Below are 25,402 nucleotides of genomic sequence, written 5' to 3' on the forward strand. Positions count from 1 at the left end.
TTTGTATACAGTCTGATAGATTTCTAATTACAAGTTAAAGTTGATTATATATATTATTAAATTATGACTAAAATTTATTAAGTTCATATAATTTTACCTTTTTAACAAATTCTAGTTAATAGTTAAACTATGTTAAAAAATGATACTATCCACAATTCTACATTTTAAAAAAGTTTTATATAATATCTTTTATAATTCTTTTTATCATATTATTATTACATTTACACATTTTGGTCTCTTTTCTTATCTCATTTCTAATCACATGTAAAGAGTATCACTCCTAATATAATCTTGTTAAATGATACACTTTTTTTAATAATATTTACTAAAATTTACAAATTTGTGAGATTCATTAAATAGTGAGACCCATGTAATTTTATAACATTTAATAAATCTTTTACTGATAATAAAAAAAAACATGTTAAAAAAAGGATAAATATTAACTAGTTTTAGAGTTGATAAATGTTTGTGTAAAAATTTGAGCATATTCTTTTAACAAGAGAAATTCTCATGGATAAATTTTATATGATTTTAGTTTAGTATTAATAATTTTTCTTATAAATTAAAAATATTGAAAGATTGATTTGGAGTATCAACTTTACAAATATTTTTCGAAATATATAAATATATTTTTTTAGAATAATAATATGTTTACAATTCTGCATAATATTACAACTAAAAGGAATTTTTTTTTATTAAAATGAAATAATTTTAAAATTACATTAGTGAAGTAATCGGATGTCTTCAAATATGCAATTTTCAAATAACATTTTCCTTTTTATTTATAAAATAAGTTTATATTGAATAATCCCTGAATCCAAGTGTCACATTGGTAAGAGTCCACGTAGGACTCAGAATCCAGCATGTCATGGTGCAGCCACAAATGATCGACCATGATTGGCCAAAACCACATCCAACGTTATCCAAGTGGAAAATGTTTAGATAAGGCACTCTACACAACCACTCATCATCACAAACACACCAATCACCACAAAAAAAAGCAAACTATATTGCACTCTTCTCTCTCTCTCTCTCACTCACACACTCACACTCACTCTTGTCACATTCCACAAAACCAAGCACAAGCGAAAGAAAGAACTTGGCTAGCAAAGGATCAAGGAAACACAATGGCTCAAGCAATGGCATCAATGGCAGGAAGCCTTCAAGTGAGTGGCTCCACACGCTTGCATGGCAACAGGGTGGCCTCAGTCACACGTGCAGGGTTCACAGTCAGAGCACAACAGCAACAACAACAACAAGTGAGTGGTGAGGCACAAAGTAGCCGTAGGGCAGTGCTTTCTCTTGTTGCTGCTGGTTTGGCCACTGGCTCCTTTGTTCAAGCTGTTCTTGCTGATGCCAAATCTATCAAAGTTGGACCTCCTCCCCCACCTTCTGGTGGATTGCGTAAGTCTCTCTTTCTCTCATCACCATATATAAATCAATTCATTCTGAAGAAATTATCATTCATCACAAGTTTTCAAAGGGTATACAATGGTTGTTTTGCATCCAATTATATCAACAATTAGTCCCATTTCATATTGTTTGACCCTTTCCAGAACATATTAGTCTTTTGTTATTAGGTTTGAGATACTATTTTGATCATGTTCATAGGAAAAAAAGTTATGTCAACAGTTATCTCCCATTTGTTCATAGTCTATAATACATATACTGTGAAGTTTTTTAACACTAGATTCAATTCTGTATAATAAGTTTGTAGACTTTTACAATACTTACCTTAAAAAGTTGTATTAATATTGATTTCTAATCAGTTCATTCAGTGACAGTGAATTGCCATTAAACTCTGACTAGGATGTTTTTGTAATATAGTATTTTTCATACTGCTTCAAACACAGATTGTTGTGTATAGGAAGTTTGTAGAGTTTTACAAAAGCTACCTTACCAGATATACTCATCCATGATGAATTGTCATGAGTTAACACTGTAAACATATTTACAGTGATAACTGTGTAAATATCTGTATAGAGATTATGTACGAATATTAAACTCCTTTTTTTTATATATGTAACAATTTCTTCACAAAACGTTAAAGAACAGCTGTTTCTTTATATTTGAATTTTGTTCAAATTTGCTTATAGTTTTGATCATTCAGATAAGTTGAATAGTTGACTCTTTTTCCCTTTAAGTCTAACTTGATATCATGTATATGTGCATGAATGTGTGTGTGCTGTGATCTTTACTTGTCAAGTGGAAATTATTAATAGATCATGGATGTTGTATTAAAGGATGAATGAAAAATGCAAATTTGGGTAGGGAAATTTAGAGGTAGAATTGAGTTTGGTTTTTAGGAAGTTTCATTTTATGAAAACAGGGTTAGAGGCAAAGCAAAAATTAGAAATGGGGTTATGTGAGATGGTATGTACCACAGCAGAATAAGTTTAAGTTTTGAACATAAAATAAGTTTAAGCTAATATTTTTTTTTTCTAATTCTTAACTGTTTCTCTGTTCTCTTTTCTATATTTCTAGTATTTATTTTGTCTTTTCTTAATCTAGTCAGTTTTGTAAGATTAAATTAGACTTAAAGTGGATGATGAGAGATGAATAAATGGAAATGGGGTAGAAATGTTTGAGGTAGAATTGAGTTTGATTTTAGTAGATTTCATTCATGATAAAGGGTTAGAGGCAAAGACAAGGAAAACAAAACAAAAAATGGGGCACTTAAAGTGACATGAAGAATGGTGTTTGAAGATAATTATAACCATGGTGGCTGTGTTATGGAATATGGCAGCTGGAACATTGAACTCTGATGAAGCAAGAGACCTTGATCTGCCACTGAAAGAAAGGTTCTTCCTTCAACCACTGTCTCCTACTGAGGCTGCACAAAGGGCAAAGGAATCAGCTAAGGAAATTGTTGCTGTGAAGAAGTTAATAGAAAAGAAAGCTTGGCCATATGTTCAGAATGATTTGCGTCTCAGAGCTGAGTATCTGCGGTTTGATCTCAACACTGTCATTGCTGCAAAGCCTAAGGATGAGAAGAAATCACTCAAGGAACTCACTGGCAAGCTCTTCCAGGATATCAGCAATGTAAGTTGAAAAATACTATAAATGTTTTTCCAATCAGATTTGAAGTTTTACTTTAATAATTTACATAGTAAAGTGTTCTTTAAACATCAATGTGTACTATACCGAGGTGAATTTCTAATTCTGATAAGAAAATAGCATGATTGTATCTAAAGGGAGAAAAAAAAGAGATAATTAAGTCTGTTGTTCTTCATCAATTAGGCAGAACTTAGATGCAAATCTTTGTGTGCTTTTGATGTTGTTCTGCAATAGTTGTTCTTCATCAATTGGGCAGAACTTAGATGCAGATCTTTGTGTACTTTTGATGTTGTTCTGCAATAGTTGTTCTTCATCAATTGGGCAGAACTTAGATGCAAATCTTTGTGTACTTTTGATGTTGTTGTGCAGTAGAATTTCTTCTAGATAATCTACACAATAAATGTTTGCATGAAATAGGTGAAACTCTAATTCAAATTGAGAAAAAATGGTATGAAAAACATAATTTTGTGCTTATAAGTTTAGGATTTTGGTAGTTTTAGAGTGCTAATTAGAGTTGTTAATTTTTGTTTAACAGCTGGATCATGCAGCAAAAATTAAGAGCAGCCCAGAAGCAGAGAAGTACTATGCTGTTGCTATTTCTACTCTGAATGATGTCCTTGCCAAGCTTGGTTAATGTGATTAGTTTCTTGCTTTCTTCTGTAAGCTGCTTTGTCCATGATTTTCTCAGACACTTTGTTGACTGGTATTACATGAAAATCAAATGATGAGGGAAAATTTTCTATAAATAAGCATATTTAACATTCAATATAAAAAAATGAATATCATAAACATGTTTTCATTTGAATGAACACAAGGAATTTGAAGGAACACAACAAAATTGGAGAAAAATCATGAAAGTAACATGAAAAGAAACCAAACAACAAGCTCAAAGTGTCCTTCTTAGATGATGTTTAACATATAATAAAGAATCATCATATTATTTCTACTTACTCAAACAAACTAACCTATGAATTGGTGAGTGCCATTCAAAACCTATAATAAACAAAATAAAGTTGAAAGAAATGGTATTAGTATGTTGGAAAAAGAGCTGTTTTCTATTTTGAAATGTGAACCTTTGAAAAGAAAACCATGCATGTTCTCTTCTTAATTATAAATCATATCATTCTTCTTTATTATATACATAACATCATTGCAAAATAAAGTTAAGGTTGCTGTCATTAATTTAGTAACTGTGTCTGTAATTGAAAATGAAACCCAGAATATAAAATCATTTAGTCTCCATCATGCAAACTTAATGGTGATATATTTAATTCATGAGACGTGCATGACACTCTCATCTCAAGTCATGAGTGATCTCATACTTCTCCAAATCAAAGTTGCAAAATTTTATAAATATATAGAAATTAATTTGCATTGACTGCATAAAGTAAAACTTACAGGTTGGAAAAAAAATCTCAAGAAGATTTTAAACTCAAAAACTTTATCATGTGGAACATTTTTCTAGGCACTTCAAGAACTTGTGGAAAATGACTTGGGTTTAAATATAGTGTTAGTTAAGCATAATTCAAACAAACAAGTGAATTTGATATTAAATGCAATGAAGAAGAAAAAAACTTCTCTCAAGTGAGTCTTTTCAAACTCACGTTTGGCACTAATATACTTATGAAGTATGACGAGGATAAACATTGAAGAGATTTTGTTATTAAGGAATGAATAAACTCCGTATGAATTATAACAATATATTTAATTCAAAAGTTTATGATATTAAGTATATACCTTTGTTGTATATTTTTGTTAACAAATATTATTCAATGTAAAACTTCTTGCTTACCTTTATGATGCAAATGTACTATATTATTGGTCACAAATCATTTGATTGTTTTGGTTTTATAAAAAAAAATAAAGTCTATAGAATGGGAAAATAGTATATATATATATATATATATATATATATAATACGAGAAAATAATTAAATAAAAACTAATTTTGGAAAAAAAATAATTAGTTACTATATTACCAAAATCTGCTGATAAAAAAAATATTAATAAAATTAAATACTATTTTATAGACTAAAAAGTTATTGGTATATAAAGTAGTTTCTGTTATTAATAAAAAAATTATAAACTAGTTTCTAAGTTGATATCTAATTATAGTTTCTCTTTAATAATTTTTTTAATATATATATTAAAACATTTACAATTGGTATTAAATATATATTTGTTTTTTATTATACCTTCAACACTTTTTTTTTTATAAAAACTTTCATGTTACTCATCATTATATACCTTCAACACTTTCTCACTTGAAAAAGATTCAAATTTATTCCGACTTTAAATGCGTTGAGATAATATCATTAGAATCAATCATTACATATAAGATATTGTTCGCTTTGAAACTCGGAGCTCTATCACATTTTTGTCCTTAAAAGGCACATCAAAGGTTTAAGAGAGGAATGTGTATTTAACTAAGATCAGGTGTACTCACTTAACTGATATTAAATCATTAATCAATCATATATTTTATCTATTTTAAATATCTTGTTGAATATTTTAACATAAACCCATAAATTTGTAAATACAAATGAATTTTATAGAGGGTATTCTCTTGCCTATACTCATTCTATAATTTTTTTCTAGCTCTTGTTAACTTGAGTTTGAGAATCTTTTGTATTTGGATTTTTGTTTGGTTTTCATCAACAAGTCGATCCAAAAAACTATTGATATTTAAAGTAATATATATTATTAATAAAAATATAAAGACTAATTTAAAATATACCGTAGTTAGTAGTTAAAACCTTAGTATCTAATGATTAGATAACAATTTACAAACTACTTTATAATTTTTTTATTAATAATAAAAATTACTTTAAATACCAATAATTTTTTTAATTAATAAAATAATATCTAATTTAATCAATATAATAACTAATTATTTTCATCATTAACATTAATTTTTTTATGTTAATAATTTTTTGTGAATTTATTCGAACTTTACATAACCACATCCTTTCGTGTAAGAACAGTGTTAAGAACAAAATTCATTGGAAAAATATGGGTGAGAGATTACTCAGAAATCTAAATATGTGATGATAGTTCTATCTTGACATAAATTTGGCAACAGTTTAGATCTACAGCTTTACACATTAGACTATGCTCTCAAAATATTAATATTTTTCTCGTATTGAAAATGTCTTTAGAGAGAAACGACAAAATGTTGAAAATTGAATGAATATTAAATGAATTCATCACAGCAAGTGGGAAAATGTGACAGAGTAGTGGGAATTTTAAGAACGCATCATGCAGGATCGAATAGAAAATGCAACATAGTTCGATGCAGACAAAATAAATTGCAAGTATAAATTAATCTCCAAAAGCTTTGGTAATGAAACAAATTCAGACACATTAGGAAGAGAGTTTCATGCATATCTGAAGGTACCATTTTGGAAGAAAGTAAATTTTCTGAACTAAGCCTTGCTGCTGAATCAACCGTCACTTTCCCTCACAGGTAATTACCCATGTTTCACCTTTGTTAACATAATTAATTATCAAAATGGAACAAAGATTTTGGCTTTAACAACCCCTTTTGATTTCCTTTGTTACTGTTAATCAAGGTTGTGTCTGTAAGTAGTGATTTTATCTTAGGTTGACCAGTTTCATCTTGATTGAAATGTTCTAGGAAAAAGGAAGTTGTTTCAATGGATTCTTCTGCTGCTACCTACATTGCAGTACCTGAGACAGATCCCCAGATAGAACACATAATTGACATTCCTAAAGACATTCAGCCTGCACTGCATGATCTGTGTTGTATTTACAAGGTTCCTCCAAATCTCAGAAAGTTGAATGAAGGGGAAGCCTATGAACCAGTTTTGATCTCAATTGGCCCCTTTCACCACAACAAAAAACCAGAACTAGAGCCAATGCATAAGCAGAAGCAAAGGTATTTTCTAGCTTTCTGGGAACGTGTCACAAACAAAAAGGCTTTGGTCAATTACAAAGCCTTCCTCAATGAAAACATTGAAACCATAAAAGACAGGTATTCAGAGCCAACTAGCCTCAGCAAAGAGGAGTTTGTGAACATGATCTTGCTAGACTCAGTCTTCATCATGGAGCTCTTTCTGAGAAAATCCAAGAAATCTGAACAGAAAAATGATTACATGTTCTCCACACCATGGATTTGCAAAGGCATCCAGAGAGACCTGTTACTCCTTGAAAACCAGCTTCCAATTTTTGTCTTGGAAGATTTATGCAGAAGGGTTTACGAGGTAACCGATCATAGCTTTCTTGAGCTTGCATTTAACTACTTTGAAGATTACTATCCACACAACACAACAACTGATCAAAATCGAGACATTGTCAAGAACTTCTCATCTTGCAGCCACTTCACTGACTTGGTAAGGCGTTTCTACCTTCCAGAAAAAGTTAATGCCAAGGAGTGGATGCCATCAAAACATTTCACTCCTTGCAGCAAAAACGAATGTGTTCTTAAGACTGCAACAAAGTTGAATGAAGCAGGAGTTAGCTTTGAGAAAGTGAAGTGTAAGAGTTTGTTAGACATAAAGTTCGAGAAGATTGAAGTTTTGAGCTGGTTTCTTTGCCTAGGTTGTCTACCATTCTCCACATGTGTGAAAGCTCGTTTCCAAATTCCTCAGTTAAAAGTGCTTCAAACAACAGAATGTGTGCTGAGGAACCTCATTGCCTTGGAGCAGTGCCACTATCCAGACCAACCATTCATGTGCAACTATGTTTCTCTGATTGATTTACTGATTCACACGAAAGAGGATGTGGAGTTGTTGGTGGACAAGGAAATCATTGTCCATGAACTTGGGTGCCACAATGAGTTGGCAACTATGATAAATGGTCTTTGCAAGCATGTGGTGGTGGATTGCGACTATTTTGGCAAAACCACAGGGAAACTCAATGATCACTACAATAGTGGTTGGAAGCGTCATATGGGTATGTTAAGGTCTGTGTATTTCCGTGACCCTTGGAGACTAAGCTCAACTGTTGTAGGAGTTGTTATCTTCTTATTTGCCATTGTTAACTTTCTTCGTGTTACTGGTTTCTATAATCCAAAATAGTGAACTCTTTTTGTCCATGTAATCTGTGATGTAATCACTTCATTTCATTGTAACCCTGTTTAACCAATAATGGATTAATTTGTAAGGGAATAAACGTGTCACTCTTACTAAAATAATAATGAAATTTTATTAGTCGTGACCTATGTAGCATAAATACGGACACGAAGATACGTATAATATCTAAAATGTAGGATACGGGGATACGAATCTATATATTATATAATTATGAATTATATAAATTGATAATAAATATTTATGTGCACAAGTATGTTCTGGATTATTATTTGGATCAGAAAAATGTTTTTCATGACTGGTTTAAAAAGATTTGTTTCTTATTTTTATAATCATAATAAAAATTTATACAATAAGTTTGAGTTTTTAGAAAATTAATGTATTTTTCGTTTTTAAAATTGTGTTAGAATCGTACTAGAATTATCAGAAATCCAACAAATACTTTTTGAATTAGACACTTCACGGATGCGTGTCCTACAAGTGTCATACGAGTGTCGGTGTCCGATATGAGTATCCGACATCGACACACCATTTAAAGGAAGTGTCTGAGCTTCATAGGTTGTGAATCTAATATTCAATTTCTTCGAAATTTATTTAAACTGAAATTTTCAATCCGATTAATAATTTTAATTAAAGTAGTAAATTAATTAATTTAATTAATATTGTCTACAGTATTTTGACAATTTTGACTCAGAAATGTTATTTTTTAAATTTTTTATGCATTTGTCTAATTTTCAAAATGAATTGCACCATTTTAATAATTTTTTTTCAAAGAATAAAAACAGAAAGAATAAAAATATAATAAAAAAAAATTATAATCCAACCATAAATTGCTTCAGATTATAATTACTAAAAATAAAAAAAGAAATAATATTTTACTAAAATGTGAGTCATATAATGAAATGGAAATTTTTTGAAACATTGTAAATTAGTATTGCACTGGTCACTTGGAGGTTGTCCACCCGGCTAATGTAAAAATATTAAGAATGAATACATGACAAATAAACTAATTCCGTTTTCAAGATTATACATATTAAATATTAATTATATAATTCATTATAAACTTAAAACACTTAAGGTAATCCATTTTTATGATTATACACACTAAATAGATCCATTAATTATATAGTCTATTACATATTATATAAATAAACATATCAAATATTGAATTGAATGTCGGAGAATCTTCTACGATTATTGATTGTACTCACATACCAAATATATCAAATATTCAATTAAATCAAATATTCAATTAAACGTAGAAGAATATTCTACCATTATACTTAGACTAAGAATCGAAGTCTGAACACAATAAAAATAAAAGAAAAGAAATCACAATCAATTCTGGGTCCGGTAGGATAGTAATTACTCTTTAAATCTCTCACAAGGATAGGTGGATTTAATTGTGGAGTTATCAAAATATCATTTCTAAAAACAATAATGTAAAGGTCTAAGTTTTCTTTTCCTTTTAATTTTTTTATTAATAGTTGGTTTCATTTTTCATTGCCAGTAGGTAGGCACTAGTTGATATCATAACCTTAGTAATGTGTAGTTTTTTTTAAGATCTAAATATATGTGTACTCGATTGTTTATTCTAAAAAAGAATTGATATATGATACGAATAATTTCTTACCAAGAAACTCGAATCTTGCTATTTTTTTATTGGATACTCATAATTTATTAAAAGATTTAACTGAAATCATCATGGAATGTTCTTTTTAAAACAATCTCAATCTCTTATGTTTTATTTGAATCAGAGTTTGGTTGAAAAAAAAAATGAAAGAACGGATAAAGAAAAGGAGTGGACAATAAAGTTGTTTGAATATAAAGAAAGTTAATAAATTTAAATAAAAAGTGGTACGAAATTTTGTAGTAAATTGGATTAATACGATAGAAAGAAAAAATATTAAAATTGTGTTATATTAAAGATTATTGATATGTTTTGGGTTAGTTTTTTAAGAATTTGTGTAAATTTTATTTGAATAGTAGATATTTTTTATATTTAAAGTTTAGAAAGAAATAAAATAATATATTTTGAGTATGAAAATAAATGCAATATTTTTAATTTATTTTAATATATTAGTTAATATGATTTTAAAATATTTACATATTTAAATTAATATATATTGGAAAATTGATTCTGAATTGGAAAATTAATTTGAAACTGAAACATATTTAAAATTATTTTATTTATAAATATATTTGAAGTATATATTTATATTTTTAAATATAACATTAAACATAAATGGAATCATTTTAAAATTAATTTCAATTAAAGTAGGAGGATGTTTTTAGTATTATTGGTTAAGATTTAAAATGTATCAAATAAAGTAATTAATTTATAAAAGTAAAAATATTATTTAAATTTTTTATTGATAGCATTTCATACCATTACACGGATTTAAAGAATATTTTTTTTTATAATTTTATATTTATTATTAATAAATTATTAAACAGAAATAATTTTAAAGACTAAATATGATTAGTTATCACATTATTATTTTAAAAATTAAAAATATTAATTTTTAAATTAGTCTTTATTATTGATAAATAATTTTTAAATTAATATTTAATTAGTTATTAATTATTTAAATTATAAAATTAGTAACTAAAACTTTATTGACTAATTAAATATTAAATTTAAAATTATTTATTAATAATAGAAATTAATTTCAATATCAATAATTTTTTTATTTTTTAAAATAATATTTAATTTGATCAATATACAAATTAATTATTTTTATTTTTTATTTATTTTTTAATAATTTTTATATAATTTTAATTTTTTTATTAATATTCATTTTACAAGGAAACAAATTATTACTATCAAATTTTAACTAAATTGATTAAAAATTTTAAGATCAATTTAAATTAGCAATAAAATATAGTATAGTATACTTTTCTACCGTATTGAGGTATGCATGGCCCTAATGACATACAATTATTGTGTATGTAATTATAAAATGTAATTAGTTTCTAATAATAAAAATATGTTATAATCTTCAAATTGGTATAGGGAAATATAGCAATTTCAACTTTAATGAAATTTTTATTATTTTTAATAATAAAATTATATGTCAAAATGAACTTTCATATATCAGGTTAAATTTTATTAAATAGAAATTAATTTTAAAAATAAAAAATAATTAATTATTATATTAATTAAATTAGATATTATTTTAAAAAATAAATAAATTATTAATATTTAATTTTTTTATTATTAATAAATAATTTTTAAATTAATATCTAATTAATTATTAAAAATTTTAGTTTTTATCGTTAAAATTAAATAATTAATAATTAAAACTTTCATAACTAATTAAATATTAATATAAAAATTATTTATTAATAATAAAACTAATTTAAATATCAATAACTTATAAAATAATATCTAATTTAATTAATATAATAATTTATATATTTTTTAAAATTAATTTTTATTTATTGATATTTGTTTCATAATTTTTAATAACATTTTATCCTTTTCTACCTTTTTGTTTTGCTTGTCCTTTTCAAAAACAGCTTTATGGAATTGCTTTATAATGTACTAACTTTTATTGAACATAAAATGCATTAATTTCAAATAAAGGTAACATATGTTTGCACATCTTTCTAAACTTTGAAATTTGACTGTAGTTTTTTATTTTTTTTAAATCATCATTTGTTTGTTGTCCATCAAATTTTAAAATTATATGATAGTTTAAGATACTCTTTCACTTAAATAATAATAATAATAATACCTACAAATTCTTATATTCTTATATATTATTATATCAATATTAGAGACCTAAAAGAAAGAAAGTGTACCCTTACCTACTACTCTGTGGCCAGCTAAGGAAGTCATCTACTTTGAAAATGGAGACAAGAGATTACCCTATTTATCAGCCTTACCCAATTACCAAAAAGATAAAAACAAACTAACACTGCATATTGTCAGAGCATTTCATTTTCTCTAGAAGCCTCTCTCAGTTCATCATTTTTAAGTATAATTTGGAAGTTAACCACACATGACTCAACTTGTTAACTTGATGATTTTGTGTTTAAGAAGAGTATTAGTAAATTTTTGAATGAATTAATTGTGCAAAGTGAACTAGAGTTGTTCAATTAGTCAATAAATAGTAACAAAATAGCAAGTAGGAAAGACCACCCACTTGTTATGAAAACTATCTATGGTGGACCAACCACACTTGTGCCATCATTAGTTATAATTAAGTTGCACTAATCTGAGTTACTATAATTAAACACATTCCCATTATGTAAGAATTCCTACCCTGTTGAAAACAAATGCACATGCATTAGTGCCAACAGACAAACACAGCATCATAGCTCAAATATCAAGGTAGCACAGTCTGAAAGTTACAGGAAGGTTTTATCTTTCTAACTTTTAGGCCTTGCAAGCTGTAAAACACTTTCTATTCCAGGTTACCAGAACAACCAAGGTTTGTGTTTTAACTCTAGGACTCATTTGACAGTGGAAAAAGATTTTTGTGTTAGCATCATTGTGAAACAGGTGTTTCTTTCAAGTCTAGATTCTTATGTGAAAGTGTGTTTCAAGTTCAAATTTTTGTTGTTTTTCTCACCAAATTACAGTTTTTTCCATCTTTTCTCAAATGCATGTGAAGTGCAGGCCATTTTGAAAACTGAAAGCATTCAAGGAGTTCAGACCAAAATCAAGGTTTGAAGGTTTCTACAACCTCGGTTTTTTCTTGCTAAGTTGTGTTTCAATGACTTCTACTACTAGTTTTACTGCATTACCTGAAAATAAACCTCAGATTCAGCACATAGTTAACATTCCTGAACAGACTGAGCCTGAGGTGCATGATCAATGTTGCATCTACAAGGTTCCTCCCCATCTCCTGAAACTGAATGTGGAAGCCTATACTCCATATTTCATCTCAATAGGCCCTCTTCACAGTGAGAAGCCAGAGCTAAAGCAGGATAAACTGAAGCAAAGGTATTTTCATGCCTTCTGGAAACGTCTATCTCACAAGCAGTGTTTAGCTTTGTCACAATATAAAGTCTTCCTTGAAGAGAGCAAAGAAAAGATAGGTAACTCTTACTCCAAGCCAGAAGTCCACAAGAATGAAAATTTTGTGGACATGATCCTTATAGACTCGGTCTTCATCATGGAACTGTTTTTGAGAAAAACAAACAAATCTGAGCAGAAGAATGATTTGATGTTCACCACATCATGGATTTGCAAGATGACTCAACGTGACTTGTCACTGTTAGAAAATCAGCTTCCCATGTTTGTGTTGGAGGAATTGTACACAAGGGTCATCCTTGGAGATGGTGGCACCAAGGAAAACTGTCTCAAGTTCACTGAACTTGCCTTTAACTACTTTGAAGACTATTATCCACACAAGTCCAGTCAAAAGGTGGAGATGATCAAGAATTGTAAATCTTGCATTAACTTCACTGATTTGATCAGATACACCTACCTTCCTAGAGAAATCCAGGTTAATATGAATTCATCACAACATTTCACTCCTTGTGCTGTAGAATGTGTTCTCAGGACTGCAACAAAGTTGAATGAAGCAGGTGTTAGTTTTGAAACAGTTGAAGGTAGGAGCTATTTGGATATAAAGTTTGAGAAATGTCCAATCCTCAGCTGGTTCCTGTGTTTTGGTTGCTTACCATTCACCAAATGTTTCAAATGTCGATTGCAAATACCCCACTTGAAAGTAGACCAGGTGACAGAATGTATACTAAGGAACCTCATTGCTTTGGAGCAGTGCCACTATTCAGACCAGCCTTTCATATGCAACTATGTGACTCTAATTGACTCTTTAATTCACACTCAAGATGATGTGGAACTTTTGGTGGACAAGGAAATAATTGTGCATGAACTTGGAAGCCACAATGAGTTAGCAACTATGATAAATGGTCTTTGCAGGCATGTTGTGGCGACTTCAAATTATTATGGCGAAATCACAAGGAAACTCAATGAACACTACAACTGCTGTTGGAAACACTACATGGGTGTGTTAATATCTGTCTACTTCCGTGATCCTTGGAGATTCAGTTCAACTATTGTGGGAATTTCTGTGTTCTTGTTTGCTGTAGTAAACTTTCTAAGGGTTATTGGTGTGTTTCAACCAAAATATTAACAGTGATATGATTAATTTGCCACACAAATGCTAACTACTGAGTTTGAAAGGTATGCTTGTTTTTCTTTCACTAGCAGTTTATATGTGCCAATTATGAGATCAATTTCTTTTTCCTCAATTAATCCGATTAGATTTCTGCAAATGTTATAAATGCAAACAGTTGGAGTGCATGGAGAGGCAATGGACCACAACACTACTGCGCTTAATTATATTAAAAGTATCGTGAGTTCTCATTCGAAATATTAAATCATTGTATAGATGGCCTCTTGTGTAGGGAATAAGTGAGGAATAATTATCACCTTATATATAAATTAGTTTCACATAAGTCAATTTATAAATCAATTTATTAAACAGAATCTCAATATATATAAATTAGTTTCACATAAATCAATTTACTAAACAGAAGTATCATAAATCAATTATCATAAATCAATTTACTAAACAGAATCTCAAGTATATATAAATTAGTTTCACATAAATCAATTTATTAAACAGAATCTCAGAAGGTGGATTTCTTTAGATAAATAATATAATATAAAGAGCTAATATATCTTTCCGGATTTCATCCCTACTCATTTAATCTACTCATTTAATAATAAAAATTAGTATATGTGATAAATAAAATTTTTAATGATAGAAGAACTAATGAACGCTAAAATATATAAAATTAGATTTTAAAGATTAAATTAACTTTAATAGAAGATATTTTTCTGTTTAACTTGATATAATAGATTTCCAAATAATATCATATCAAGATGAGATAACCTAAATATCTAAAATTAGATTTTAAAAATTAAAATATCTTTTAGAGTAAAGATTTCCTTCTTTTATCATCTATGATTACTCTTCATAAGCAATTCATGTTACAGTAGATCTACTTGAAAATTTCCTTATTTAGATCCTGGTTTCATCTGCCTTTTGTTCAAAAGAGAATTCAGATTTGGAAACTTAGGAAAAACTGTCACTTGATAACGAGGTAAGGTTTTGGTTTTGTTCTCTTCAATTTTGTTTGATCTTGTTTGATCAGATGATTGATCAGATGATGATGTTTTTTTTTTTCTGGACTTACTTTTAACATTCACACGTGAACACTTTTTTTTTCTTGGTCATATTTGTATATGCTTTTAATATATTTGTTTTTTTTATTCCATGCAATTATGTGCTATTTTCTTTAAATTCTTGACATGGTGAATGAATTCGGTCTTTTGATGTAAGTTCATTAGAGAATTCAAGAATGAATCGCCAAAGATATCACTTTACAAGTGAAAGTAGAAGGGGTCACAGATTTGCCAATCGACACTACCATCATCATGCACCGCCTGTGCAAGTGCAAGAGATCAGAGCTCACTCTCATTCTCGTAGAGACAACATGCACAATCATCCTCCTAGAGTTCACTCCAACTTTCATGCTCGTAGAGACAACATACATGATCTTTCTTCTATGGCCTTTCTTCCGGAAGTTGTTTCATTCCGTTACCATCATATTCATATGCAATTGGACATTAACAACATGTCACATGAGGCAAGTCTATTATGTATCGTCTGATGTATTTTGCTATGAATGTTGATTCACTATGAGGTCTAAGTGACTATGAAAACTTTAATTTTCTAATTCTTTTGGAATTCCACAACAGGATCTTCTTACTTTAGGTCAACGGATTGACAACGTAAAGAGGGGTTCGTCAGAAGAAATTATTGCAAGACAAATGCGGACAAAAACTTATCTACTACCTAATAATTTGGAGGGCTCAACTTCTGAGGAACAAGAAATTAATCTTTGCATAATATGTCAGGTATCAAATGCATTATTTTATAGTATGTACTATTAGAAACATGTTTTCATCTTTCTGCTATTAATTGGAATACTTATGCATGATATGATTTCACAGGATGAATATAAGAACAAAGAGGAGATTGGAATTCTTCAATGCGGACATGAATACCATGCAGATTGTATAAGGAGATGGTTACAAGAGAAAAATGTTTGTCCCCTGTGCAAATCAAAAGTATTGGTTATTGGATAGAAGCGAAAATAAATTCATTGTTCATGCATGCACCATTCTTTCCTCCTTCATATTTTGTTGTGTATAAAGTAGTACATACCAAACATTGGTGCAATATTGAATAAACTCATTGTTACAATAGTTAATACACATCTGGTTACATTCCCAAATGGGACAATAAAATATTTATCATTAACATATTTAATTCAAGTTATTTTTAGTAGATCAATATGGAAAGAAGCTTTCACGTTTTTTTTATAAACTATATATTGAATTTAAATTATAATATAATATTATTTTAAAATATTAACTTCTAAAATAAAGTATTGACATTTAAAGAAATTATGTTTAAGAATATTAACTTAAACAATCAAATATCTAAGAATATTATTTTAAAAAACAAATATACAAAAAATATTAATTTAAACAAATAAATATTTTAGAATATTAACTTAAACAAAGAAATACGTAAACAAACAAATATTGAAGAATATTAACTTAAACAAACAAATATATAAGAATAAACTTTTTTTAAAAAAGTCATTAGTCTACCCTTTCTATCTAGATATTAATTTAAGTCTTATAAGTTTTATAAGGTCTATTTTTAAAAAAAATAATAATTTGGAATTAGAACTAGTATTTTCGGAATTACATTAGCTTTCCACTTTACTAATAATGTTGGAAGTTATTCTCAATGGATGAATATGGGTGAGACTTTTACATTTTTTTTCATTAATTTTTTTTTTCATAGTTAAAATTACTTTAAACTATTAATTTTTTTTAAATATATTGATATTAAAAGAAATCAAGTTTAAAAATATTAGCTTAAATGATAAGTGTCTAATTTCAGTAATATTTCATATTAAAATATAGACATTTATGAGGATTTATTGCTAGTTTACATATAAAATAATCCCTAATTTATGAATTTATACCTTTTTACATTTATAACCTTATTTGAATAAGAGTATTTTATTCCAAATAAATTTGGTGTTAATTGCAGATTTCCAAGGAGGATTGAAGATTTAGAGTAAATGAGAATAATTTGAGAAAAAAGAGAAAGCTGGAAGGTCCGAGAATGAAAAAAGATACAAAGAAAGATTGTTTTTTTTATGTTTTATTATTTAGCCCATTAACCCGACATAGGAAGCAACCTAACCTAAAAAACTAGGATAAATAGAGGGCCAGAGGCTCAACCCTAGTGTGCCAGATTAAGAGGAAAACACCATAGAGTGAATTGTAACCCAATTGTAAGGATGGTAGGTGCTAGAAGTATGCGTGGCCAATTCTATGCTTTGGGATTAGGAGTAATCTGCTCAAACTCTTATGTATTGATGTGATATCTTATATATTAATATTCAGTTCTCGATTGATTATTGGTATTGTTGTTTTACTTTTAACTTTTCGTGACAAATTGAGAATTTTAAATATGACCGAGAGACATTTTTAGGGTTCAGACCTAAACATCAATACTTAACTTAACTTTGAGTGTTAGACATAGACTTTAAATGTTAATTGCCATTAACGTGTCTCATTGTGATTTTTAAGTTGTTTTTATAAGTATGCGAGAGATCGATATAAATGAATTTTCTACGGGAATCAATTTCAATCAAAGAACCTAATTGACATGTTAATCAAAATTATGTGAGCGAGAGAGATGAACCTAATCCCTATTTTTCCAATTGAAGCGACAAATTCTTTGTTTGTTTTCTTATTGATCATTGCCAACACACTCAATTCAACACTTTTTTTATTGTTTTCTTGTTATAATTCATTGTTCCTTTTGATATTGATATCCATCCATAGGGACAATTATTACTTCTGACAAACGCGGTGCACTTGCCGTAAAAAGTCATCAAGTTTTTGGCGTCGCTACCGGGGAACATGGTTGAGTTGTTGAGTATAATTTCCTAAATATTGTAAATATTTTAATTGTTTTGATTTGTTTTGATTTTGTTTATTTTAGATTTGATTTGATTTTAATAGATTTGCTTTTTTTAAAAAGAAAGTTGTTGTTTTTAATTGTTTATTTTCTTTACGTTATTTGTTTTAGTTTGTTTTTATTTTTATTTTTATCTTATTTTTATTTTATTTTAATTTATTTTAATTTTTTTTTATTTTCTTTTGATTTTATTTTAGTTTTTTTAGGTTTAGTTATGTAGTTTTATTTAGGTTTAGGTAGTTTTTATTTATTTGTTTTAATTATTTATCATTACTAGTTTTAGTTTTTATTTTTACGTTAGGTAGTATCTTTTAAGTAAGTTGGTTAGTTTTTTACAATTATAATCTTCTGTTTTATTTTGTTTTTATTTTATTTTATTTTATTTTATTCATATTATTTATTTGTTATTTTAAGTACGTTAGTATATTGTATTTTTAAGTTTTTTTTTTTATATTTTATATTTATTTATTTTCTTTTCTCTTGTTTTTAGTTTTTATTTTATGTAAGTTTTTATTTATTTTTCTGTATATTTTTGTTATTTTTCTCTTAGGGTTATTTTAGTGTTTTATTTTATTTTGTTTTTGTGTTATTTTTATTTTCTTTTGCAGATTTATTTTAATTTGTTTTCATTTTTATCTTCAAATTTATTTTTATTTTTATTTTGATATTTTAAAAAAAATATATATACTCTGTTTTTTTTTTCTCCACTAATATGTTTTAGGATGAAAACAATATGACAGAAGAACAAACACCACCTCTTAAAAGGACACTTGGAGATTATGTCATGTACCAAGGACCAAAGCATTATCTCCATGTTCACATTTGTCTACATTTTATGAATTGGTGGGAACAATGGGCTTTCAATCACGTGATATTGAAAATGTTTATATGCGCTTGTTTTATTTGTCATTGGTAGGAAAGGCTAAGGATTGACTCAGATCACTTCCAAATCAGAGTCTCACTAGTTGGAAAGATGTAGAGGAAAAATTTCGGCAAAGATTTTTTCCAATTTCTCTCTACATCAAAGCAAAGTCTGAAATTTCTGTGATCAGACAAGGAGAAGATGAATCATTTTGTGAGACATGGGAAAGATTTAAAATGATACTTAGAAAATGCCCAAATCATGGGTTTGAAGATATTGCTCAATTGAGCATATTTCTCTCCGGTCTCAGATCTGACACAAAGATGCTCCTAGATGCTGCAGTTGGCAGCACAATGATGGCTTTTGATGTAGAACCAGCGACAAGGATTATTGCTGCATTGGCGTCAATTGATTATCAATCCCAACATGATAGACAAAATACTCAAAAGGAAGGGTTGTTAGAAAATGCACTCTTGGCTCAAAATAAAATTTTGACACAACAGATTGAGCAACTAACCGCACAAATGACTAAATTGCCGCAACAATTATATGTTGTGCATTCATCTCAAAGCCAGAGTCAATCAATCATGTGTGATTTTTGTGGAGGTGATCATCCTAATGGTCACTATTCTTATCTGAACAATTCACCTGAAGTTGAGGATCCATCCATGCTTGAAAGAATGAGTAAAGTTGAAGAAGCCCTAACAAAGCTTGTGATAATGGAAGAAAATAGCATGGCAACGATCAGGAATATAGAGATCCAAATGGGAAAAGTGGTCAAACAATTTGAAGAAATACAGAGTGGCTAGTTTTCAGTTGACAACCAAACCAACCCAAAAGAGCATTGCAATAATGTAATAGCTGAAAAAGAAGATGAGACTGAGGAGTTAGAGAGAGAAATGAAAAGAAGTGAGGAAGAAAAAATTAAAAATAAGGAGAGAAGTGTTCTTGAAAAAGAATTATCATATCCTCATCCTCCTTTAAAAAAAAGAAAGAAAGAAAATTCTTTGACAAATTGCTCCCTAGGAATTATTTTGCAGGAAATCTGAAGCAAGATTCAACATTTGAGAGATTTCTGAAGAATAGGAGCTATATTGAAGAGAGAAATAGAGAGCTGGAGGCTAGATGTAGTGTCATGACTCAAAAGGACTTGCTTCAAAATTCCAAGAACTTAGGAGGTTTTAATCTTCCTGTGTCTATAGGTGCTTTATCTGTGGACAAGGCTGCACTGTATTTAGGCGATTTGGAGGTTCAACCCACCAAGATGCAGTGGGCAAAAAGATCCATCAAAGATCCTTATGGTGTGGTTGAAGATGTTCTTGTAACGAGGAAGAATGCATACAACAAAGAGAGTTGTCCATCTTGAAATAAACAAGCGTCAATGAGCGCTTACTGGGAGGCAACCCAGTCCACATTTTAGTTTTATGTTGTTTTATTACATTTGTTCATTTCATTAAACAAAAAAATTAAATAATTAAATAATATAAAAAAAAAAATCTTATATGTCTCCTAATGATTTTGCAGGTTATGTATTTTGACCTGGGGACAGGTTCTATTATTCAGGGGTTTAACAAAACGGTAGATAAAGATTTTAACAAAAAGCTGGATGACTTCTTAAGAAGAGAGGATTGAGCAAAAATATGGTTTTATCTTTCTAATTCTCTTTTCTTTTCAGTTATTTGAATTTTGTCTTATTTTATTTATTTTATTTTTCGGTTATTTTGTTTTCTGTTTATTTGCTTATTTGTTTAGTTTGTTTTAATTGCTTATTTTGTATTTTGAATAAATTTGTTGTTTTTGTTAGTTCTTAGTTTTAGGTTTTGAATTATCTTTCTTGAATAAATTTCAGTTTTAATTTGTTTATTTTCTAGTTTATTTTTTCAAATAAAAAAGAACTAGAATATTAATTTTGAATTGTGAAAAAAAGAATTTGTGTTTAAATATTAAATAGTGAGATGAATTAGACACATGTTAGAAAAGAAAATATGATTGAATCCCTATTGAAATGTAGTTAAAATTATGATACATGAAAATTTAACAAGATGATTGATTATGACAGATAATGACAAGAAAAAAAAGGAATGAGACCAATTAAACCAAGTGAGTGTGTGAACCTTAAACAGTTTTGAGAATTTTACTGATGAATTGACAGTTGTGGTTGCTTAATTTTTATTTTTGTTGCATCATAAAATAGCATGAAGATGATTGAGGCATTTGTTTGTGTTAATTAGGAGTCAGGGCCAAAAAGCCAACCTTTATATTATAATTCCATTTTTTTTATAAATCCCCTTTGGGCCAAGAAATTTTTGTTAATATTGCACCTTAACCTTTAATGATATATTTTCCTACCCTTTTGCATGTTTAAGGAAGGAGAACATAGATGCAATACATATAGAAAAGAGAATGGTTGGTTATGATTGTGAAAGCTCAAAAAGTTGAAAATAGAAATAATATTTTCCTATTATTGAAAAAAAAAATAGAAGAAGAAAAAGAAATAGAAAAGAAAAAAAAATCATCATGAAAATCATGAAAAGTTAGAAAGAAAATGAGGAAAAATGTGATCTTGAAAGAAAGCGGTGATTAGATAACATATATGTTCTCTATAAATTGGATTGTAGGTATGTTATTCTTCTTTAAGATGTGCATTTTGTTATTTGAAAAACCAATATTTTTTGGAAGCCCAGCCTCATTACAACCCTGGAAAAGACCTCAAGATTCATGTTTCTAATATGTTTGTGATTTGAAGATGAAATGAAAAGCAATCGTGATTTGTTATGATTTAGTGAAAATAGAGAGAAACACTTACCTGTGAGAATATGAGAAGATATTCCTTGATGAATTGTCATTTGTTTGTTTTGATTTGATCCTAGAAGTTGATTGTCTCTATATTTTTCTATATTTGAATTTGGAAGCATCATAAGTTTCTAATTTGATCTGTTGTTTGTTGTTTAGTGAATTGAGCTGTTTGATATTTAAATTCAAATATATTCATTTACTTTGCTTGAGGACCAGCAAAATTCTAAGTTGGGGAGAGTGATAAGTGTCTAATTTCAGTAATATTTAATATTAAAATATAGACACTTATGATGATTTATTGCTAGTTTACATATAAAATAATCCCTAATTTATGAATTTATATCTTTTTATATTTTTTATAATCTTTATTTGAATAAGAGTATTTTATTCCCAAATTTGGTGTTAATTGCAGATTTCCAAGGAGGATTGAAGATTTAGAGTAAAAGAGAGTAATTTGAGCCAAAAAGAGAAAGCTGGAAGGTCTCAGAATGGAAAAAATCAAAGAAAGATTGAGCCTTTTTTTATATTTTATTATTTAGCCCATTAGCCCGACATAGGAAGCAACCTAACCCTAGAAAACTAGGATAAATAGAGGGCTAGAAGCTCAACCCTAGTGTGCCAGATTGAGAGGAAAACACTATAGAGTGAATTGTAACTCAATTGGAAGAATGGAAGGTGCTAGAAGTATGCGTGGCTAATTTTATCATTTGGGATTGGAAGTAATTTGCTCAAACTCTGATGTATTGAGGTAATATCTTATATATTAATATTCAGTTCTTGATTGATTATTGGTATTGTTGTTTTACTTTTAACTTTCCGTGACAAATTGAGAATCTTAAATCTGACCGAGAGGTATTTTTAGGGTTCAGACCTAAACATCAATACTTAACATATTTGAGTGTTAGAGATAGACTTGAAATGTTAATTGCCATTAACGTCTGATTGTGATTTCTAAGTTGTTTTTATAAGTATGCGAGAGATCGATATTTAGGAAACATTCTTAAGAATTTTATATGCGAGAGATCAATATAAATGAATTTTCTACGGGCATCAATTTCAATCAAAGAACCTAATATTGACATGCTAATCAAAATACATGTGAGTGAGAGAGATGAACCTAATCCCTAATTTTCCAATTAAAGCGACTAATTCTTTGTTTTTTTCTTATTGATCATTGCCAACACACTCAATTCAACACTTTTTTATTGTTTTCTTGTTATATTTAGCGAATATTTTACTTGATAATTCGTTGTTCCTTGTGGGATCGATATCTGTCCTTAGGAACAATTATTACTTCTGAAAAACACGGTGCATTTGCCGTAAAAAGTCATCATTAAACAAACAAATATTTAAGAATAAATTTTTTTAAACTATGTATTGATAGTAAGAGGTAGATGATTAAAAATATTAAGTATACAAGTAAAAGCTTAAGACATAATTTCAAAAGTTCACTTTTTGTTATTTTTGTTGCTATTCAATGGTGGCAGTGTGATGTACGTCCAAATAAAAAAATTAAGTTTTAATTAGTATTTTGTTTAATACCATAAAAGAAAAAAAAACTTTAAATTATTGAAAAAATATAATTTTTATATAGACAGAAACTAAAGGTATAAATATTTTTACAAATTTAAGGATGGTGAAAAGGTCGGAAAAACATTTCTATGTCTAATTAACAAGTTTAATGTGTTTTGCATTAAAACTTTTATAAAATGAAAAGAAAAGATAGGAAAAACACAATAATAAAGGGATGAATTGTTTTAATTAATCCTTTCATAAATATTGTATGTCTAGTCGTCAACTAAGATTTTAGAAATGCATATACATAAAACAAATATTAATACTATCATTAACATATTTAAGTATATGAATTTTTTTAAAAAAGTTTGTTATCATCAGAACTCTAACTTTATGACCGTTATCAAAATTGTAACTTTATTCATAGACCGTCTAGTTGAGTTAATATCGTCTAGGTCTCAAAACTAGTTTGCGTATGAAGTAAGTAATTCTCAGAGACGATAATGTAGGACTTTGTAAAAGAAGTATATGACTCAATTAATTTAAATTTCTAATTTATATAATGGAAAAAATGAGTTTTTATGATGATTGGATTGGATGAATAAGAGGTTACAAGAGCGTGCAACACTCTTAATTTTGATTATGAATTCAATGGAAAATATATGTATATGATTACATCTTGTTACATCACACTCATATATTGCATTTTAGGATAAATTTTGTTTGTAATTGTTGTATAAACATTTTATGAAAATGATTTGAGGTTGTACACATCATAACGCTTTCTTCAATTTTCCCTTTGTTTAGAGAATCTTTAAATAGAGCTCGTGCATCCCATTGCTTTGTTTTCCATTGTAAGTTGTACTATTGTCTTCTCTAGATCCTTTTGGTAATGAGTCTCATTTTCCCCCCACGTGTTGTTTTCGTCGATGCTCTCACGTCTTTGACGTTTGTTATTTTGATGAGTCTTAAGAAACACTAGACCGTGCCGTCACATTCATCTCACTTGAAATTGAAAACGCTTCAAACATTCTTTTCATCTTTGTTTTCTCTTTATTCTCTACAGGCCCATCTCACCCACTCATCTTAATTATTCAATTTTTCCTTTATTTAGAGAATCGCCAATCTCAATTCTTTGAGCCACTACACCAATTTATTTTTTTTTATCTTGGACAATGCCTAAAAAACGTTGCCTAAAGTAGGAAAACCGTTGCCTTAACTTTAGACAACGCTTTAACAACACTTTTTCAGGCATGGAATAAGCAGCCATGAGCTTCGGTGTAGGCAACGTTTTTTTGCAGTCGTTGCCTTATTACAAATGTTGCCTTATACTGGTAGAATATGCAACATTTTTCGGAAAAAATTTTAGGCAACGCTTTTTCTCATAATGTTTAGGCAATTCATTTTCAGTGTTGCCTATTGTTTAGGCAACATTTTTTTAAATGTTGTCATTGGTAAAGACAACACTTATTTACATGTTGTCTATCTTGTTTTAGGCAACACTTATTTACATGTTGTTTGTCTTTTAGGCAACACATTTTTAGTGTTGCATATTGATAGATAGGTAACACATTTTCAGTGTTGCATATTGATAAAATAGGCAACGGTTTTTTTTATAATGGTTAGGCAACACTTATTTACTTGTCTGTCTTTTTAGACAATATTTATATAAATGTTGTAAGTATTTTTGGACAACACTTTTTTAATGTGAAAATTTATGAAATACATCTTAATTTATAAAATTACTCTATATGCAACATTTTCAAACTGCTTTAAAACACAATATTTATATAAATGTTGTAAGTATTTTTATTGTATACCAAAATAGTAGAAATTGAAATCATTACAACTAATTAGATTTAGGAAATCTCTCAAAATTTCTACATTTCTTCAATCGATCATAAATCTTTCTCACTAATTAAAGCGGGCGCTGGATAATGGCGACTAGGGCAACATACGGTGGAGGATGCGGGATGCGGTGGCAGCTAGGGCAACATGCGGCACGGCTGGTGCGGCACGCGGAGGAGTCTGGCGAGACGCGATTGGTGAGCTAGTTCGTGACGCGGT

General features: G+C 28.6%; 4 protein-coding genes across 6 annotated transcripts; all 4 read left to right on the top strand.

Annotated features, from left to right (window-relative positions):
• The first annotated feature begins 954 nt into the window (after positions 1-954).
• LOC137819662 (oxygen-evolving enhancer protein 3, chloroplastic-like) lies at positions 955-3,806 on the top strand. The gene is made up of 3 exons (XM_068623563.1): positions 955-1,404; positions 2,747-3,042; positions 3,593-3,806. The coding sequence occupies exons 1-3, from the start codon at positions 1,128-1,130 to the stop codon at positions 3,689-3,691; spliced, it is 672 nt and encodes a 223-aa protein (XP_068479664.1). The 5' UTR covers positions 955-1,127; the 3' UTR covers positions 3,692-3,806.
• A 2,475-nt stretch (positions 3,807-6,281) lies between these two features.
• On the top strand, positions 6,282-8,189 carry LOC137819525 (UPF0481 protein At3g47200-like). The gene is made up of 2 exons (XM_068623403.1): positions 6,282-6,522; positions 6,694-8,189. The coding sequence occupies exon 2, from the start codon at positions 6,713-6,715 to the stop codon at positions 8,093-8,095; it is 1,383 nt and encodes a 460-aa protein (XP_068479504.1). The 5' UTR covers positions 6,282-6,522; positions 6,694-6,712; the 3' UTR covers positions 8,096-8,189.
• Positions 8,190-12,042: 3,853 nt separating this feature from the next.
• LOC137819270 (UPF0481 protein At3g47200-like) lies at positions 12,043-14,285 on the top strand. Of its 3 annotated transcripts, none has more exons than XM_068623067.1 (2): positions 12,043-12,546; positions 12,698-14,266. In XM_068623067.1, the coding sequence occupies exon 2, from the start codon at positions 12,832-12,834 to the stop codon at positions 14,215-14,217; it is 1,386 nt and encodes a 461-aa protein (XP_068479168.1). In that variant the 5' UTR covers positions 12,043-12,546; positions 12,698-12,831; the 3' UTR covers positions 14,218-14,266. The 3 variants fall into 3 exon arrangements, with proteins under 3 accessions (XP_068479168.1, XP_068479170.1, XP_068479169.1); XM_068623069.1 differs by having other exon boundaries at positions 12,373-12,546; positions 12,735-14,285; XM_068623068.1 differs by having other exon boundaries at positions 12,449-12,617; positions 12,735-14,266.
• Positions 14,286-14,377: 92 nt separating this feature from the next.
• Positions 14,378-16,370, top strand: LOC137819272 (E3 ubiquitin-protein ligase MBR1-like). Its single transcript, XM_068623070.1, has 3 exons — positions 14,378-15,739; positions 15,852-16,010; positions 16,107-16,370. The coding sequence occupies exons 1-3, from the start codon at positions 15,452-15,454 to the stop codon at positions 16,239-16,241; spliced, it is 582 nt and encodes a 193-aa protein (XP_068479171.1). The 5' UTR covers positions 14,378-15,451; the 3' UTR covers positions 16,242-16,370.
• The last annotated feature ends 9,032 nt before the right edge of the window (positions 16,371-25,402 follow it).

This window comes from Phaseolus vulgaris, chromosome 10 (assembly GCF_000499845.2).
Source record: "Phaseolus vulgaris cultivar G19833 chromosome 10, P. vulgaris v2.0, whole genome shotgun sequence".
Taxonomy (NCBI): domain Eukaryota; kingdom Viridiplantae; phylum Streptophyta; class Magnoliopsida; order Fabales; family Fabaceae; genus Phaseolus; species Phaseolus vulgaris.